This window comes from Sturnira hondurensis, unplaced genomic scaffold, assembly GCF_014824575.4.
Source record: "Sturnira hondurensis isolate 20B ecotype Veracruz unplaced genomic scaffold, ASM1482457v3 Scaffold0004257, whole genome shotgun sequence".
NCBI lineage: Eukaryota > Metazoa > Chordata > Mammalia > Chiroptera > Phyllostomidae > Sturnira > Sturnira hondurensis.
The window spans coordinates 2,159,006-2,177,179 of record NW_028076888.1 but is presented as its reverse complement, the minus strand read 5'-3'; the positions used below and the strand labels follow the sequence as shown (position 1 = coordinate 2,177,179).

The 18,174-nt window shown below is 37.2% G+C and overlaps 1 protein-coding gene across 1 annotated transcript in view; it reads left to right on the top strand.

Moving 5' to 3' along the window:
* Positions 1–18,174, top strand: part of SPEN (spen family transcriptional repressor) — a 77,476-nt gene that overhangs the window by 19,524 nt on the left and 39,778 nt on the right. The window contains exons 2-3 of the mRNA XM_037045140.1: positions 3,541–3,861; positions 6,979–7,455. Of these exons, the coding sequence (XP_036901035.1) occupies positions 3,541–3,861; positions 6,979–7,455 (798 nt within the window). The remainder of the gene's footprint in view (positions 1–3,540; positions 3,862–6,978; positions 7,456–18,174) is intronic.

Genomic DNA, 18,174 nt, shown 5'->3' with positions numbered 1-18,174 from the left:
GCCTATGAACCTAAAGGTAGTCAGTTCGATTTCTGGTTAGGACACATGCCTGGGTTTGGGGGCCAGGTCTCCAGCTGGGGGCATGCAAGAGGCAGCCAATTGATGTATCTCTCACACAACAATGCTTCTCTTTCTCTCTTTTATCCTCCTTTCCCCTTTCTCTAAAAATAAATAAAATCTTTAAAGAAATTGTAAATAAATTCTGTGAGACTAGGGATCATTGTTTTGGTCCTTGATATTCATCAAGTGTCTAGAATATAAAAACCATATAATTTATAGTTGAGTCAGGATCAGAACCTTAGTCTCTTTTCTCATGCTCACATGCTTTCCTCCACTATATCACATTGTTCTCAAATATAAAATTGGAAGCCATTAACACACTGAAATTATATTCTTTAAGGAGTTGCTATTCGATGGCCAGTACTTATTACATAAATTGTCAAATGTTGGAAGGAGACCAGACATTTCAGCAAACTGTATTATATTATTTTATGTAATTTCTAAATTCTCTTTTTACAGTGTAGAAGAATACCATACAGTGTATTTTGATCAATTTATATTTTTGATGGTAAAGATTTTTGGCCCAGCAGAAAACAATTTAGTATTTTTATTGTGTTTTTGAAGGTAGACCTATTAGATTGTTATATACTGAAGCTTGTAGCAAACAAGCACAATTTCTTAGCTTTATGTTACTTTTTTTTAAAAAAGATTTTATTCATTTATCTTTAGAGGGAAAGGGAAGGAGAGAAGGAGAGAAATATCAATGTGTGGTTGCCTCTCATGGGTCCCCTGCTGAGAACTGGCCTGCAACCCAGGCATGTGCCCTGACTGGGAATCGCACCTCGATCGTGTGGTTCACAGGTCTGTGCTCAATCCACTGAGCTACACCAGCCAGGGCTAGCTTTGTGTTACTTTTTTAAAAAACTTTTTATGTTCAGAGATTTTACTTATTTATTTATCAGAGGGGAAGGGAGGGAGAAAGGGAGAGAAACATCAATGTGTGTGAGAGAAACATTTATCTGTGCCTCTCATACGCCCCCATCTGGGAACCTGGCCCACAACCCAGACATATGCCCTGACTGGAAATCAAACTGACAACATTTTGGTTCACAGGCCTGTGCTCTATCCACTGAGCCACAACAGCCAGGGTAGGGTTCTTTTTTTAATAGAAGAAAAATCTACATAACCTTGGATTTAGTGATAAGCCTTGTATGTATATATGTGGTAAAATGTACATAGTATAAAATTTATTTTAACCATTTTAAGTGTAGAACTCATTGGCATTAAGTACATTCACAATGTTTATGTAACCATCATTACTGTCTGTTCCTAGAATGTTTTTCCTTTTGTGCAGAAACTCTGCCCATTATGCAGTAACTCCTCATTTCTTCCTACCCTGAGCCCCTGGTAAAACCTATATTCTACTTACTGTCTTTGCAAATTTGCCTGTTCTAGATAACTTTCATAAGTGAAATCATAAACTGTCCTTTTGTGTCCTGCTTTTTAAAATTTAGTATGATGTTGCCCTGGCTGGTGGTAGCTCAGTGGATTGAGCGCGGGCCTGCGAACCACACGATCGCGGTTCGATTCCCAGTCAGGGCACATGCCTGGGTTGCAGGCCAGTTCCCCCTAGGGGACTCATGAGAGGCAACCATACATTGATATTTCTCTCCTCTCTTTTCCTTCCTCTCTAAAGATAAATAAATAAAATTTAAAAAAAAATTTAGTATGATGTTTTCAAGCCTTATCCATGTTGCAGCATGTATCAAAACTTCATTTCTTTTTATGTCTTGATATAATATTCCATTGTAGTATGTATACACCACATTTTGTTTATCTATTCGTCTGTTGATGGACACTTGGCATCTACATCTTTTGGCAGTTGTGAATAATGCTGCAGTGAGCATGGTGTTACACATATGTGTTTGAGCCCCAGTTTTCATTTCTTTTGGGTTTATGCCTACAATTAGAATTGTTGAGTCACATGTTAATTCTGCGCTTAACTTTTTGAGCAAATGCCAAACTTTTCCACAGCAGCTGTACCATTTTACAGTTTTGCCAGCTATATATAAGGTTTCAAATTTCTCCACATCCTTGCCAACACTTGTTCTTTTCTTTGTTTTCTTTTTTCTTTAAATACTAGTCATCCTAGTAGGTGTGAAGTGTTATGTCATCTTGTTTTTGATTTGCATTTTTCTAATAGCTAATGATTTTGAGCATCTTTCCTGTGCTTTTCTGCCATCTGTCTGTGTGTCTTTGGTGAAGTGTTTTGCCTGTTTAAAAAAAATATGTTGGGTTGTAAGATTTCTTGTATTCTAGATACAAGTCCTTTGTCAGATAAACTGGAAGGTATTTTTTAATGTCTGTATGGAAAGAACTATTTCAGTTTCTGTCATTTTCTTCCTGAAGTTAAAAAGATCCTTTCATCAATTTATTTATACCAAATAATTTTGTTCTTCTAGTTCAGTTGCCTTTTGAAATTGGATTTTATGACTGTGTGTCCTCTGTGAGAGGTAATGACTTAAACTATACTAGTGGATATAAAAAGAAAATTTGTGCTCTCTGATAATGTTGTCAGCTTCTTCTGGGGGGAGTGTGAAACTGTGACCTTCAGTTGTCAGGAAATAAGAGTGCCGTGTTTCAACAGCACCGTGCCTATCTTTCTAAAAGGCCAAATCGCAAGTACATTAACTCCTCCTTAAATCTGTGGAATTTTCATGAATTCTTTTATTCCATCCTAGTTACATACATGCTTCAAAATTAAAAAGTGCCCTAACATTTTTTTAACGTACATATTGAACAGTTTTTTTTTTAGTAAAAGTGAGAACATACGGTTTATCAAAAGATTTTCTTAGATTTATTAACTTAACATGAAAACAGTTTTAGCCTTGGCTGGTGTGGCTTAGTGGATTGAGAGCCAGCCTATGAACCAAAGTGTCGCTGGTTTGATCCCCAGTCAGGGCACATGACTGGGTTGCAGGCTAGGTCCCCAGTTGGGGGTTCATGAGAAGCAGCCACACAGTGATGTTTCTGTTCCTTTCTTTCTCCCTCCCTTCCCTTCTCTCTAAAAGTAAATAAACAAAATCTTTTAAAAATAGATTAAAAAAAGAAAGAAAAACAATTTTAATTATACTTAAATTGCAAATTTTAGCAGTTTTTCCCCCCCTTGGAAAAGGAAGTTAAATAGTAAAAAATCAGCCCTGCCTGTGTGGCTTAGTGGATTGAACACCAGCTTGCACACCAAAGGGTTGCTGGTTCTGTTACAGGGAAGGGCTCATGCCTGGGTTGAGGGCCAGGTCCCCAGTTGGGGGCTACCAATTGATGTTTCTCTTTATTACTCCCTCCTTTGTCCTCTCTAAAAATAAATAAATAAAATCTTTGAAAAAAAGAAAAATGTGAGTGTAAAAGCCAAGTGTCAATGTGTAACCCTTCCCCCATACATATATAATGTAAATGTCTAAAAATAAGAAACAAAGTTTGAAAAACTACTTTTGGGAAATTATTGATGTGCAACAATAATGTTGGCTTTATTTTTTCCAGATATGGCCGCGTGGAAAGTGTCAAAATTCTCCCTAAAAGGGGATCTGAAGGAGGAGTGGCCGCCTTTGTGGATTTTGTGGACATCAAGAGTGCGCAGAAAGCTCACAACTCAGTTAACAAAATGGGAGAGAGAGACCTACGCACGGATTATAATGAACCAGGCACCATTCCAAGTGCTGCTCGGGGATTGGATGATACAGTTTCCATAACATCTCGTAGTAGAGAGGTTTCTGGGTTCAGAGGAGGTGGTGGAGGGCCTGCTTATGGCCCCCCACCATCACTTCATGCACGAGAAGGACGTTATGAGCGGAGACTTGATGGGTAAGTTCCAAGGTTTCTGTAGGCAGGTATTTTGTATTTGATATGGTGAGAAACAGAAACTCATATATAGGGGCCCCAGATGGATTTAAAGTTTTGGGCATTCTCAATGTTTCCTATTTTGGGTTGGAAACGGAAGTGATTTCTATCCCAGTGGCTGGTATCTTGTGGAATCGTAGAGGATATTTCCTGCAGCTGGTTGGATATCTACTCCTGAGATAAAAAGTGGTGGAAGATTTTATATGGCAGCATCATTTTTGGAGTTACCTGTCTTCTAGAATTAATTATTTCTTCTCTTGGATGATGTTGGATATATCCCTTTTACCTGATGGAGCTATTTGGCTACAGATTTTGTGGTTATACTATGTGGAATATTTCTGGAATATTAGAGCCTACAGATTCTTTTAGAAGTTATTATCTGCTGCTCAATTTTCATTATATGAAGTATACAAATGAATTGTACAAATGGATTGTCACCATAAAACCTAGCAGACCGTAATTCAACCCCTTGGATTCTACAAACAATACTTTAACCTGGAAATGTATACTTGGAGGAAGAAGAATGAAGGCAGTGTTTGATTTTTCCATTTTGGATCTACACCGTTTCCATGTTGGAATTACACTTCCTGATGGAATGGGGGAAATTTGAGGTGATGAACGTTCCTAAATCTGGAATATAGCCATTCTTTTCTAATTTCTGGAATGTATGGGATGTCACGCAGTCAAGATTCCATTAGCCCAGGAGAAGAGGATTACTATCTCCTTTCTTAAGCAAGTTGCTGCCCAATTAAAGGTACTTTAGCTTTGAACTCATGGTGATGATCAGTTGTGGATACAGCAATCAAAATGGACTGTTCTGGATGGCTACAAAGGTGAACTTTGTGGCAAGCGATTGTGCCTTCCTCATTTGGCGGAATCATAGAGGCTGTTTCCTCTTCTGTCAGCTGCCTGATTCATACTTAGGGCTGGAAGTTTTTATGAATGTGGATCAATTTATAATTGCCTACTATCTCAAGAAAGAAGTCTGGGGGTTTGAGAGTTACAGTTTGTCTGGGACTACTTGCTTCCAGTGGAATTATTTTATCTGATCACTAAGATTTTTTTTTCCCTGTGGTTCATCTAAATATCATTTGACACCCTTGCCCATTAAGAAGGTGGATTACCCCCATAAGAGGGGCCAAAATTGGGGAAGTTATGTTCACAATTCTCTCCCTAGATTTAATTGGGATTATAGGTCGTGTTTCCACACTTGGAAAAGGTTGGTATGTCCTGACCTGTGTATATTAGCCCCTCTCCTAACCCACGTCAAACTCTCTTTTTTCCCACTAACTTTAGAAGTATTTAGTACTAATAGATGAATCAAAGAATAGCTATTAGATTTCAGCTTTGCTAGCTCTTGTGCCTGCCTTCTGTATCTTCTTAATGAATAAGAACTTTGCATATTTTTAAAGTTGTAGTAATAATTCTCCTAGAACTATTATTGCCTATTGCTTCTGTTATGTCATTAGTAAGAGTTTTCACTGATTAATATTTGATAGGGTGCTAATAGAATTATGAAATTTTCTCTTAAGTTTCAAGGAAACCTTGTTTTTTAGACATCAAAATATCTATTCAAATTCCATAAATGTAGTGAATAAAAAAGGAGAAAGTAATTTAATATATTTAAGTAGGAAAGATTATTATTGAAATTTTTTGTCATGCCAGTTGCTTTTTATAATAGCTGCAAAAAACAAAAACAGCACAAGAAGGTACGTTTGCCACTAAGTGAAATGGTGGGTGAAAATGAAGATTAGGGGAGAGGTTTGGAATCTAGGCATATGTTGGGGACATAGTATTGTAAGATTTCTGCCAGATATTCTTTATTGGAGAGATTCTAATTCCTCTATGTCTTTCATAATTTTTTAATCTCTTTTGATAGAAGAGTTCCAAAGATAATGTTGAGAAGAAAATTAACCATAAGTTGAAATTCAAGTAATGATTTTTTAGGGACTCAGGAAATGAGTTCTGGTTTCCTACAAAAGTAGAGAAAATAAGATTCTTTGTAGGATTTGACTTAGTTGTAAATACTAACACTTAATTGCATGTATGTAATTGTACATGCAGCAATTTTTGTACTATTAGGTTGACAGGTTACGTCCTATGGAAAAAAATGAAAGTTAAACCATTGCTAGTAGCAACCTTAGAGACTCGTACAGTTCCCAAAGTTGTATAATTTCATCATAGGCAACTTGAGGATAGTTAAATGCTAAGTCAGCATATTTCCTGTAATCATTAAGTACATAGAGTAATAAACAATCATGGAATAGGCTTTTTAAAAAATTTAATAAAATTTCTTAGGAATAGGCATTTAAAAAATTACATGGAATTTGATAGCACAAGGAGATAAAATAACCTTTATTCTTTAATTAGTTAAATTTACCGTAAAATAGCCTGTGGCGACCCCATATTTTGATATCCTAAGGGTTTTTTTTTTAAGATTCCATTTTTATTATTATTAAATGTGATTGTTTGGGCACAGCAATTTACACAACCTAGTAATTTTTAGGATTACTCAAAGAAGTCAAAAGTTAATGAGAAAAAGTTACATGTAAAGTTTTTTTCTGGACTTCTTTGAAAAATGCCCTCCTACAGGTGGGGCATACTCGTTATAGGGTTTTCATGACTATGTAAAAATGTATCGTGGCAATTTTGTCTAAAATAAATTTGCAAAGTAAATAAAAGCTTTGTATATATTTTAATAAGATGAAAGTATAGAAAACTTCCATATTGAAATGATAGTCTCTTCTTATTCCATTAAATTAAAAAATGAAGAGATGGCTTATGCACATTTCTGTATATAAACCACAAAATGCCTAATAAAAAGTGACTTGCAGAACACTAGTCATGAAAGCCCAATATACAATTAAAACATTGATTGCCCGGCTGTGAAAGTAAGTTTTGGAGTCGAGTAAAATGTTAAAGTTGTTAGCGTTTGCTCAGTAAGTAGGTTAATGCTGTTTAGAAGATGATCAGTTAGTTGCAGAGACAGACATTGCCGAGGCGAATGTGTGCATGACTTGCTTTTAGTTTTGCCTGCCCTTTTCTGATTGATTAAATATTTTTCCCCTTCCTAAAATGCAGGGCTTCAGATAACAGGGAGCGTGCTTATGAACATAGTGCCTATGGACACCATGAACGGGGGACGGGAGGATTTGATCGGACAAGACATTACGATCAGGATTACTATAGAGATCCTCGCGAGCGGACTTTACAACATGGGCTCTATTATTCTTCTCGGAGTCGAAGTCCAAACCGTTTTGATGCTCACGACCCCCGATACGAACCTAGGGCTCGGGAGCAGTTTTCACTGCCCAGTGTGGTACACAGGGATATCTACAGGGATGATATAACCCGGGAGGTACGAGGCAGAAGGCCAGAGCGGAATTACCAGCACAGCAGGAGTCGGTCACCACATTCATCCCAGTCTAGAAATCAGTCTCCTCAGAGACTGGCTAGCCAAGCGTCCAGACCCACCAGGTCCCCTAGTGGCAGCGGCTCTAGGAGTAGATCCTCCAGTAGCGATTCGCTCAGCAGCAGCAGTAGTACCAGCAGTGACAGGTAGGTTCACAGCCTTTTGTTATAACAGACAAGCTGTTGAATAAATGGTTGTAAATTCTTGATGGTCAGTGCTAATGATTTTTAGCATAGTAATATTTTTAAGAGTAATCTTGGATCATGTATATAATGAGTGAAGAAACTGGTTAGTGTGTGGTGATTGAATTAACTATTCTGTAAAGTACCCAAGGCTAAGTGATGATTTGCAAATACTGTTTTATCCTCCAGATGCTAAATATTAAAATTGTTAAACAGGAAGAAAATTGGTGACTTTAGCTGTGTGAAGCAGATTTTGTGCCACTGAAAATGTGGTATTTCTTTTAAGTTGTTAATTTTCTAGGTGTATAATACTACTGTTAATTCTGGTTCAAAATTTGTAATAAGTGTTTTGTTAAAAGTGTTTTGGCAAAGTAATATTATTGACACATTTATTATCAGTGACTAAATCAACTTAAGGATACATTTTTAACTAATTTTAACATCGGGGCTATAGCTAATTTATAAATTCAAGTAGAAAAGCTTTCTTTATTTTTTTAAAAATATTTATTTATTTTTAGAGAGAGGGGAAGGGAAGGAGAAAGAGTGGGAGAGAAACATCAATGTGTGGTGACCTCTCATGTGTCCCTCACTGGGGACCTGGCCTGCAACCCAGGCATGTGCCCTGACTGGGAATCAAACCAGTGACCCTTTGCTTCATAGGCCCGTGCTCAATCCACTGAGCTACAATACACCAGCCAGGGCTAGAAAAGCTTTCTTTAAATACAGGTTGTTACTTGGCTGTTAACTATGGCTGAGTAAGCTTATTTCATTAGTTGGGAATTTTTTTACAAAGGCATTTTATTTTAAAGATGGGAAATAATATAGGTAATCTTAACAGGAAATAGCTTAGAGATTAGGTATACTGGATTTGAAATCACAGATCTGGGTAAATGGTATAGTATATGACTGTTATAATCTTGGACAAGTTATTTAAGCTGCCTAGGCCTCAGCTTTCTCATCTTTTACAAGAACTGTGCTCTAAAAAGTTACTGTGAAGATCAAAATGAAAAAAATGTGTGTAAAGTGCTTAGCTTGATACCTATATATGTTAAGTAAATGCTGTCTTTCATAATTGCTATTATTATTACTGCTTAAGATGTTAATAGTCTTTGAGGTTTCCCATTTCAGTTACTCTTATTCAACCTGCAAATTCTATATATCCTAGTTTTAAATGATGTGTATTTTATAGGATACAAATAATTTGACCTTATAAAAGTGCCCAGATTAATATTTCTCTTAATATTGCCTGCTTAGAGTTACTTTAAGAAAAGTAGATGATCATGTAATTGATGATTGACTCCTTTCAGGCCTCCTAAATGTTCTAATTCAAAACAATAAATGAAAACATTTTATACAGGTGTATATCCAGATATAATTAAAACATTTTCAAATATGTAACATATAATGAAGGAAGCACTTAGTTGAGGAAATCAGGAGAGTTAAGGTTCTGGCTCTAGCTTTGTGGCTCTGTGACATAGATGAGAAACCCTTAACTTCTCTTGATTTCATTTTGTGTATTGTTGAGATAATGATTGACAAACTTCATTTGAACTCTATAAAAGTGATTATAAATAAAATCTTGTTATGCCCCATTTTCTTCTACATAGAATTATCTAAGATACTTAGTTTTAGTCATTTTCCCCAAATCTACCTCATTAAAGGGATGCCACTGCATTCCATTGGATCAAAACATACTGACAAGCTAAATGATTATGGAGGTGTTGAAGTTAGAGGAAAAACATACATAGCCTTCAGGATGGCATTGTACTTGGGGAAATTACAGTGTTTTGGGATTTGGTCCTTAGCATTGTAGGCTCAAAAGTTGGAACCCAGAAGTGATATGATGAGTTGGATGTGCCTGTACGAAAGAATAGTTGTATGACTCTTGCAGTCAGAAAGGTAACTGCTGCAAAGGCAAAGACAGGATGAGCTTACAAAATCTACATAGGGACTACGTTACAATCATATAGAGGGTATTTCCTCTTCTGTCAGCTGCCTGGTTTACACTTAGGTCTGGAAGTTTTTATGATGTAGAGCTATGAAGGATATGTAGAACTTTTAACAAAAAGAAAGGAGTTTTAGGTAGACAAGGGAACATAGTGGGTGGAAGAAACAAATTGAAGAGATGTAAGTGGGTGGAAGAATGTCTTGAGAATAGTAGATAATTTAGGATGACTTAACCACACTAATGATTTTGAGTTTTATTCTTTATGCACAAATGAGCTGTTGAGGGATTTTGAGAAGGGAGATAAGTTTGTGGAGATCTGTGCTTTATGAAAGGCATCTGGTGACTTAGAATAGGAAAAACAGAGATTCTGGTTAGGAGCCTATTTCAGTAGCTTGGAGAAGGAAAACTTGGCCTCTGGGAGAGACATTGTATTAAGAATCCAATTATGTTGACTTAGGAAAAGCAGGATAAACTTGAATGATGGGCTTTTCCATACTGTCCTGTAACCACCAACAGGACCAGGCATTCCTTTGCTCACTGCAGAGCCCATATATTGTCTGTCTTTAGAGTACATGTTCAGCAAACAGTTGAAATACTGAAATAGAATTCTTAATAGGAAGTTAAATTAACAGGAAGGAGAAAGCAGGATTGATGTTAATAGCTAAAAGATTTGGCCATTATATTGTGATTGAAGCAAGTGCACAGAAATAAACATCCTCTGGTGTTCAGGGCATGTCCATTATCCCTGGGTTCAACCTCCATTTTATCAGATGTCCTCTTTTCCTCTATGATTATATTGATTTTGAAGCATAATATTTTGAGATGTCACATAGATTCAGAATGTTCAGTATCCTTTTGGAAATAATAAGGTACTTTCATAATCTTTAAAACTTTATGATTGTGAAACTGTGACATTCTAAGTCCTTTAAAAATACTTAAAATTAACATTTTTTAAAATTTTTATTTTTATTTAATTCTTGTTCAAGTACAGTTTTCTGTCTTATATTCCCAGCCCTGCCCCACCCCCTAGTGCTCCCCACCTCCCTCCCATTTCCAGCCCCTCATCCTTAGTTATTGTCCATGTGTCCTTTATACTTGTTCATGTGAGTCCTTCCCCCTTTCCCCTGTGATTCTCTCCCCTCTCCCCTCTGGTCCCTGTGAGCCTGTTCTGTATTTCAGTGTCTTTGGTCATATTTTGCTTGCTTGTTTGTTTTGTTGTTTAGATTCCCGCTAACGGTGATATCATATGGTATTTGTCTTTCACCACCTGGCTTATTTCGCTCAGCATAATGCTTTCCAGTTCCATCCATGATGTTGCAAAGGGTAGGAGCTCCTCCTTCCTTTCTGCAGCATAGAATTCCATTGTGTAAATGTACCATAGCTTTTTGATCCAGTCATTTACCGATGGGCATCTAGGTTGCTTCCAACTCTTGGCTATCGTAAATTGTGCTGAAATTAACATGTTATAGTAGACAATATATGGCTTGGTTTTGACTATAGAAACAAGTTTCTGTTCTCTCTGCATGACTGACTGGTAATTTAATCACCCTCCACCTCCCTTAATTGTTACAGCTTTGATGAAAAGAATCCTAGCAGTGCATTTCAAATGAGTAAACATGGGATTAATGGCAATCTAGTTGTGAAGTCCTTATAAATGGTACACCTACTGTTTCTGCAAAACTATTCACAGTATTTGACTAGTGAGAACTGGGGATTCATGGTGTAAACTTTAAAGCTTTTTAAAAAAATATTTTATTTATTTATCTTTAGAGGGAAAGGGGAGGAGAGAAGGAGAGAAATATCAATGTATGGTTGCCTCTCGTGCGTTTTCTGCCAGGAACTGGCCTGCAACCCAGGCTTGTGCCCCAACTGGGAATCAACCGTGATCCTTTGCTTCTCAGGCCCGCACTCAATCCACTGAGCCACACTAGCCAGGGCTCATGGTGTAAACTTTAGATATGCAGTCCTGTACTGCTATATGTCTCTCTCTCTCTGTCATGGTCATTTAGGGAGTCAGTTTTCCTTTCAACAGAAAAATTTGAATATATAAATTTCACAAAAGCATTTATTTTAAAAGCCTTTAGTTGAAGTTCACTTTACTTTATTTCTGTAGTTTTCTATCATTGGATTTCCCTCCTCCCCCAAATCATGTTGTAAGGATTTTTTAAAAAATACAGGCTGATGGAACTGAAGAATTTGTTGAAGTTAAATTAATTCATAAACTTTCCTAGTATCTCAAAGTAGTTTTTAATTTTTTTATTTTTTAGAGAGAGGGAGAGAAACATTGATGTGTGAATGAGAAGCATCTATTGGTTGCCTCTTGCATGCCCCCAATGGGGATGTGGCCTGCAACCCAGGCATGTGCCCTGGCTGGGAATTGAACCAGCGACCCTCTGGTTTATAGGTTGGCATTCAGTCCACTGAACCACAGCAGCCAGGGGGGAATGCTTATTTTATTAACTGGCTATATAATTTGCTATGAAACTGTCAGACAGCAACAGAGTTTACATATGTGAAGTAAAAGTTTCTTAACATGTTAAATGAATTAATAATTAATTGAATTAATTGAATTAATTAGTGGGTTTTTTGGTGATTGATGCACTGCTTAATAAAAACACATTTGTTTGAACTTTTATCATCAACAGTGATTTATAATAATGAATAGGCAGATAATTTCTGGATTCAGTTGGAGATAAAATTTTATTGCACTGTGCTTCCTCATTAGATAGATTTTGTGAGGACAAAGTTTGTATTTGTTTTTAATCAGAAGAAAGTCATACAACTAAAATCATGGCTCTTAATGTCAGAAAAAATTACGTAAGTGAAAATAAACCATATTTGGGAAATTGGTGGTCAGAAACCATGACTTTTTTTCCTCCTGGCTCTTCTGTTTGTAGCTACATAGGATTGAAGTGAAAGTAGAAATTAATTAAATTGGTTTTATTACATAATACCAATCTTTTCCCACTTTGCTACTGTTTATACCTGGCAGTTTGAGATGAATCACTTAAGCTGAAATGGGATTTTTTTGGTACTCTGAGTATGTAAAGGGGATACCTGTGCTCAGAGACCATTGAAAACATAAATTAAGCAAACTAAAATGTGAGAATCAATGATTAGATGTTTATTGATTTGGGGGGATAACAAGTGAAGTCTTTGGGGAGCATTCGGAGGACTCTCAAGGAGGAACAGTAAAGGTCTACTTAAGCCTTTAAGAAGTCACAGTCAAGAATAGGAGGGATTCTTAGGAGGCATGTTTCTTTATCTTTTGTCCCTCATTTTCATTTAAAATGAAAATATCTGCACTTATTTTAAACCTAAGTAAAATACCATGTAATAGCTGATTTATTTTTTAATTTTACAGCCATTCTCTGCCTGTTTATTTTGTACTGCCTCAGTTTTATTTTTAGATAGTTGAAATTGTCTGAAACTTGAAAAAGAATGTCTTACTGAAAGTCAGCATTATGAATAAAATGTATTCATTGTTCTGAACCTTTCCGGCTACTAAATGAAGTTTTTATCTTGAAATTTGCAACTCCTATTTGTGGCAAAATTCAGGAAAAGCCAACTGATGATTTATTGACTATATGAATAACAACTTTCTTTCCTTGAAATATTGGTACCTAAGTTTTTTAAAAGTTACCTACTCAGACGGAGAGAGTTGATGGAAAAAAGAAAACAACAGGCATCCTATTAGTGTATATGCAATCCTAGAGAAAACTATTAGATTTAAAATACACAGTAAGTTTTACCTCCCTTTGAATAACTTATTTTTACTGTTTCTGTCCCCCTAAATAAGCATTTGCTCATTCCCTCAATGCAGTTTTGGTCCTGTCCAGGAGCATGGAATAACTGTTCAACAGCATGCTTTAGAGAGAAGGACACCAAATATTAAAATATGTACACATATATTTTAAATTTTATTAGTAATATTTTTCCATTCCTATCAGGAGTAGCAGGCAAACTGCAGAGATTGTTTGAAGAACCCACATTTTTTTAAAAGATTTTATTAATTTATCTTTAGAGGGGAAGGAGAGAGGGAGAGAAACATCAATGTATGGTTGCCTTTCGTGCGTCCCCTGCTGGGAGTTGGCCTGCAAGGAACTGGCCTGCAACCCAGGCATGTGCCCTGACTGGGAATCGAACCACGATCCTCTGGTTCACAGGCCTGTGCTTAATCCACTGAGCTACACCAGCCAGGGCTTAGAACCCACATTTTTAAAACACATTCCTTTCTAGGCTGCTGTATAGTTTGTTATTGGGCAATAAGCTATATACAACCTTCTGTCCTTTGGGGTCATATTAGCCAGACAAACTTTTGTTCTAAATATGGAAAATAGAAGTGTTTGCTTCTAATTGCTGTGGTGGGCTTAACTTCAGAAGTCTGAAAATAGATCAATTTCCTTTCTGGTTTTCCTTTTTTTTTTTTGGTCAAATATGACAGCATTTCAGTGAGGCTTTCTAGAGGTATAAGTGCTGTCAGTGTTAGGGTTATATGTAATAGGTAGTCAGTTTTGGAAACAAGTGCTGGGCTCACCCATATTTACTCTCTGTTAGGAACTCTGCTTTCATTTAAGATCCTCCGCTGCTAGGGAAATGAGAACAAGGTGGACTTAGCTCTGAAAGCAAATGAGGAGAGCTCATTGTATGCTGCCTGGGCAGCTAGTGTGTCTAAATATTGTGGGGAAAGCTAGGAACTGCTTATTTGTGACTCAAACCAGCCTAAACTGGAATCATCCAGTTTGAATTGGCTGCTTGCCACCTCCCAGAGGCTTGCTTATTCTGCCAGAGTTTTTGCCTGGGCTTCTGCGCTGTGACTGGGCAGGCTACAGGGAGGAGCAGCTGGAAGTGGCTGCCAGTTAACCGGGTTTGTTCCTAGGAGGCATTTCAGGCACAGTAAGGAACTGAAGACTAGAAGCTGATGTGAATTCTCATTTTCTTTCTTTTTTTAATATTTTATTTATTTAGATGGGAGGGGAAGGGAAGGAGAGAGGAAGGAAACGTCAATGTATGGTTGCTTCTCGTGCATCCCCTGCAGGGAACTGGCCCCTGCTGGAAACTGGCCTGCAACCCAAGCATGTGCCCTGACTGGGAATCGAACCGCGATCGTCTCGTTCACAGGCCCTCTCTCAATCCACTGAGCTACACCAGCCACGGCTCTGAATTCTCATTTTCAGTACCTCTTTCCATTATTACTCCCTTAACACCTTTTTGTCTTTTGCCCTCAGCACCTAATATTTGAAAAACAGCTTTTGCCATACAGCTGGTTGGGTGCATCACAACATGGGCTGCATTGGGTAATAAAGAATTTGACTAAAATTTTATTTTATTAATTACCAAAGTTCCCCAGGAACTTTGTTTTTATTGCAGTTAAGTTAGTCTGTTTGAAGTAAAGAACTGTCTCTCTCATACCCTTCTTGTTCTTTACACTTGGGTCCTGTTGGAGTTTATTTTCATTTGATTGATAGGTGAAAGGTATGAAAATTGATTTAAAGTTGTGACCTGGGATCTTGTGAATTTTAATTAAATCCTGATGTAACTTTTTGAAATGTCAATTCATAAATTAACAAAAAGTAATTCAGATTAAGTGAATAACAAATTTTAAATTTTAAATAACAAATTTTAAAACAAAAATGCTATGCCAAATTTCATTTGTCTTGGAAGCAAACTCTTGAAAACAAACAAACAAAACAAGCAAAAACCTCGCCCTGGCCATATGGTTCAGTTGGTTAGAGCATCAACCCCCTTCCATCAAAAGGTTTCGGTTTGATTCCTGGTCGGGGCACATAGCAAGGTGGGTCTGATCCCCAGTTGGGGTGCATACGGTAGGCAACAGGTGGATGCTTCTCTCTCACATCAATGTATCTCTCTCTTTCCATCCTCCTTTCTCTTTCAAATCAGTAAAAACCTATCTTTGGGTGACAAATTTTTTAAATATTTTACTGATTTATTTTTAGAGAGAGGGGAAGAGGAGAAAGAGAGGGAGAGAAACATCAATCTGTGGCTGCCTCTCACACACCCCCACCGGGGACCTGGCCTGCAACCCAGGCATGTGCCCTGACTGGGAATTGAACCAACGACCCTTCGGTTCACAGCTTGTGCTCAATCCACTGAGCTATACCAGCCAGGGCTTTGAGTGACAATTTTTAAAAACAACAGTACTGTGCTTCAATTACAAATTTTTAGTGTTGTGCTACTTTGTGCATGAAGAGCCTCTTTCTCAGTTTGCCTCTTTGAGAGATAAGGGAGTTAAGTGATTAAACATGGCCTTAATTCCTGGTAAGAACACTCAGAAGTCATGAAGAAATATTAAAGCCACAAGTAAAAGAGTACATTTATCTTTTGTCTTTCAGGACGCCAGGTTTATATAGAACAGGAAAGTTCCCATAGCCTCACTTATATTTTAAACTTTCGGAATGAGATTGAAACCTATGTAGTATTTTTTACTTGAGGTAAAAGTTGACTCAGCAGTTTGGGTAATGTTGTTCTTCTTTATCCTTTTTGGGTTTTTACTTGGAGACTTTCTTTGGTCATTCTTAGAAATCATGTTATAATTTAATTTTGTCCTAGACAAGGGATCATCCATGCACAGAAATAAAGGAAAATGTGGTATTCTCATTTTATTTTTTAAGATTTTATTTATTTATTTTTAGAAAGAGGAAGAGAAGGAAAAAGAGAGGGAGAGAAACATAAATGTGCAAGAGAAACAATTGCTTGCCTCTTGAATGCCCCAAACTGGGGGACCTGGCCTGCAACCCAAGTATATGTCCCTCACCAGGAATTGAACGAGTGACCTTTCAGTTCACAGGCTGTCACTCAATCCACTGAGCCACACCAGCCAGGGCTCATTTTAAAATAAATTAAACGTTAGTATTTTCTGAAGCTCAGAATTAGCCAAACTTTTATGACAGGTACTCTCCCTTAATTTTTAAATTTTAAATATGTCTCTTAGAGTACAAATCCTTAGTGTGGTTGCCTTTATTCTACAAAGGGTAGTTTTGTGATCGCCTCTCCTGTGAGAAATGGAAAGAGCACCATCTGGTAATTGATTTACTTAAATTATTAGTCATTCATTAAATTGTATGCTACTAGAGCTTACTAGTGCTAGCAGTTTTTTAAAGTTATCTCAGTAGAACATCTTTCTAAAATCATTTTGTATGATAAGTGAACTTTGTCTTTCCAGGTAGACAAAATAGTAAGTGAAATGTATTTTAAAATTAACCAGTTGGTTTTTCCTAAGAATCTCAGAGTCATACTCTAAAAACTTTTCTTTTTTTTCTCTTTTTAAAAGATTTTACTTATTTTTAGACAGAGGGGAAGGGAGGGAGAAAGAAAGGGAGAGAAACATCAGCGTGCAGTTGTCTCTCGCATGCCCCCCACTGGGGACCCAGCCCACAACCCAGGCAGGTGCCCTGACCAGGAATCAAAGCCCGCAATCCCCTGGTTTGCAGGCCTGCGCTCAATCTACTGAGCCACACCATCCAGGGCTCTTGATGTAAAAGACATTAGACATAATGTCTAATAAACTTTTCTTGATGTAAAAGACATTAGACATAATACACTAAGATGAGGGTAGTAAAATATATTCTTAGAATTAGGTAGGGAACATTATGTATAGCTCAATAAAATAGGGTTGGACATATTTAGAATTTGGCTTAGCTAATAACTATTTGTGTTTTTCTTTTTTTTTTTTAAGATTTTATTTATTTATCTTTAGAGAGGAAAGGAAGGAGAGAAGGAGAGACACATAAGTGTATGGTTGCCTCTCTTGAGTCCCCTGCTGGGAACTGGCCCGCAACCCAGGCATGTGCCCTGACTGGGAATCGACCGAGATCGTGTGGTTCCCTGGCTCGTGCTCAATCCACTGAGCTACACCAGCCAGGGCCATTTGCATTTTCCTTAATGACATTAAATTAAAATTCTTTTTTTTTTAAATATTTTATTTATCTTTAGAGGGGAAGGGAAGGAGGAGGGAGAGAAATATCAATGTATGGTTGCCTCTGCTGAGGACATACAATGTATCGTGTGTCCCCTGCCGGGAACTGGACTGCAACCCAGGCATGTGCCCTGACTGGGAATCGAACCGCGATCCTCTGGTTCGCAGGCCCAGGCTCAATCCACTGAGCTACACCAGCCAGGGCTAAAATTCTTTTTTTAACTTTGGATGGTGAGCTTTTTGTTTGGTTTTTAAATTATCAGCAAAGATAGTTTTTAAAGTTTAACATATAAGTATCATGGAAATACGTTTCAATTTTTTTGTTGTTAATTCTTCTGTACTTTTTCTTTAAGATCTTATGTATTTTTTGAGAGAGGGAAGGGGAGGGAAAAAGCAAGAGAGAAACATTGATGTGCAAGAAAAACATTAATTGATTGCCTCTCACACACCCCTACCCAGGGACTTGGCCCACAACCCAGGCATGTGCCCTGGCTGGGAGTTGAACCAGCGACCTTTCACTTCACAGGCTGGTGCTCAGTCCACTGAGGCACACTAGCCAGGACTCTTCTGTACTTTTGAAGTGGAAATTTATGCTTGTAGGAGTCATTTTGCTGACTCGTTAGAGCTGACTGGAATTACAGTATAATGAGAAATATATGTAACTTTGTTCAGAAACACCTTGACATTAGTTTTCATAATGGTTTTTATGTATACTATAACCACTATTTTTAAATATGGTCAACCTCTAAAATATTACTTCTCTCATAAATGACATTTTTCTTAAAGATTTTACTTACTT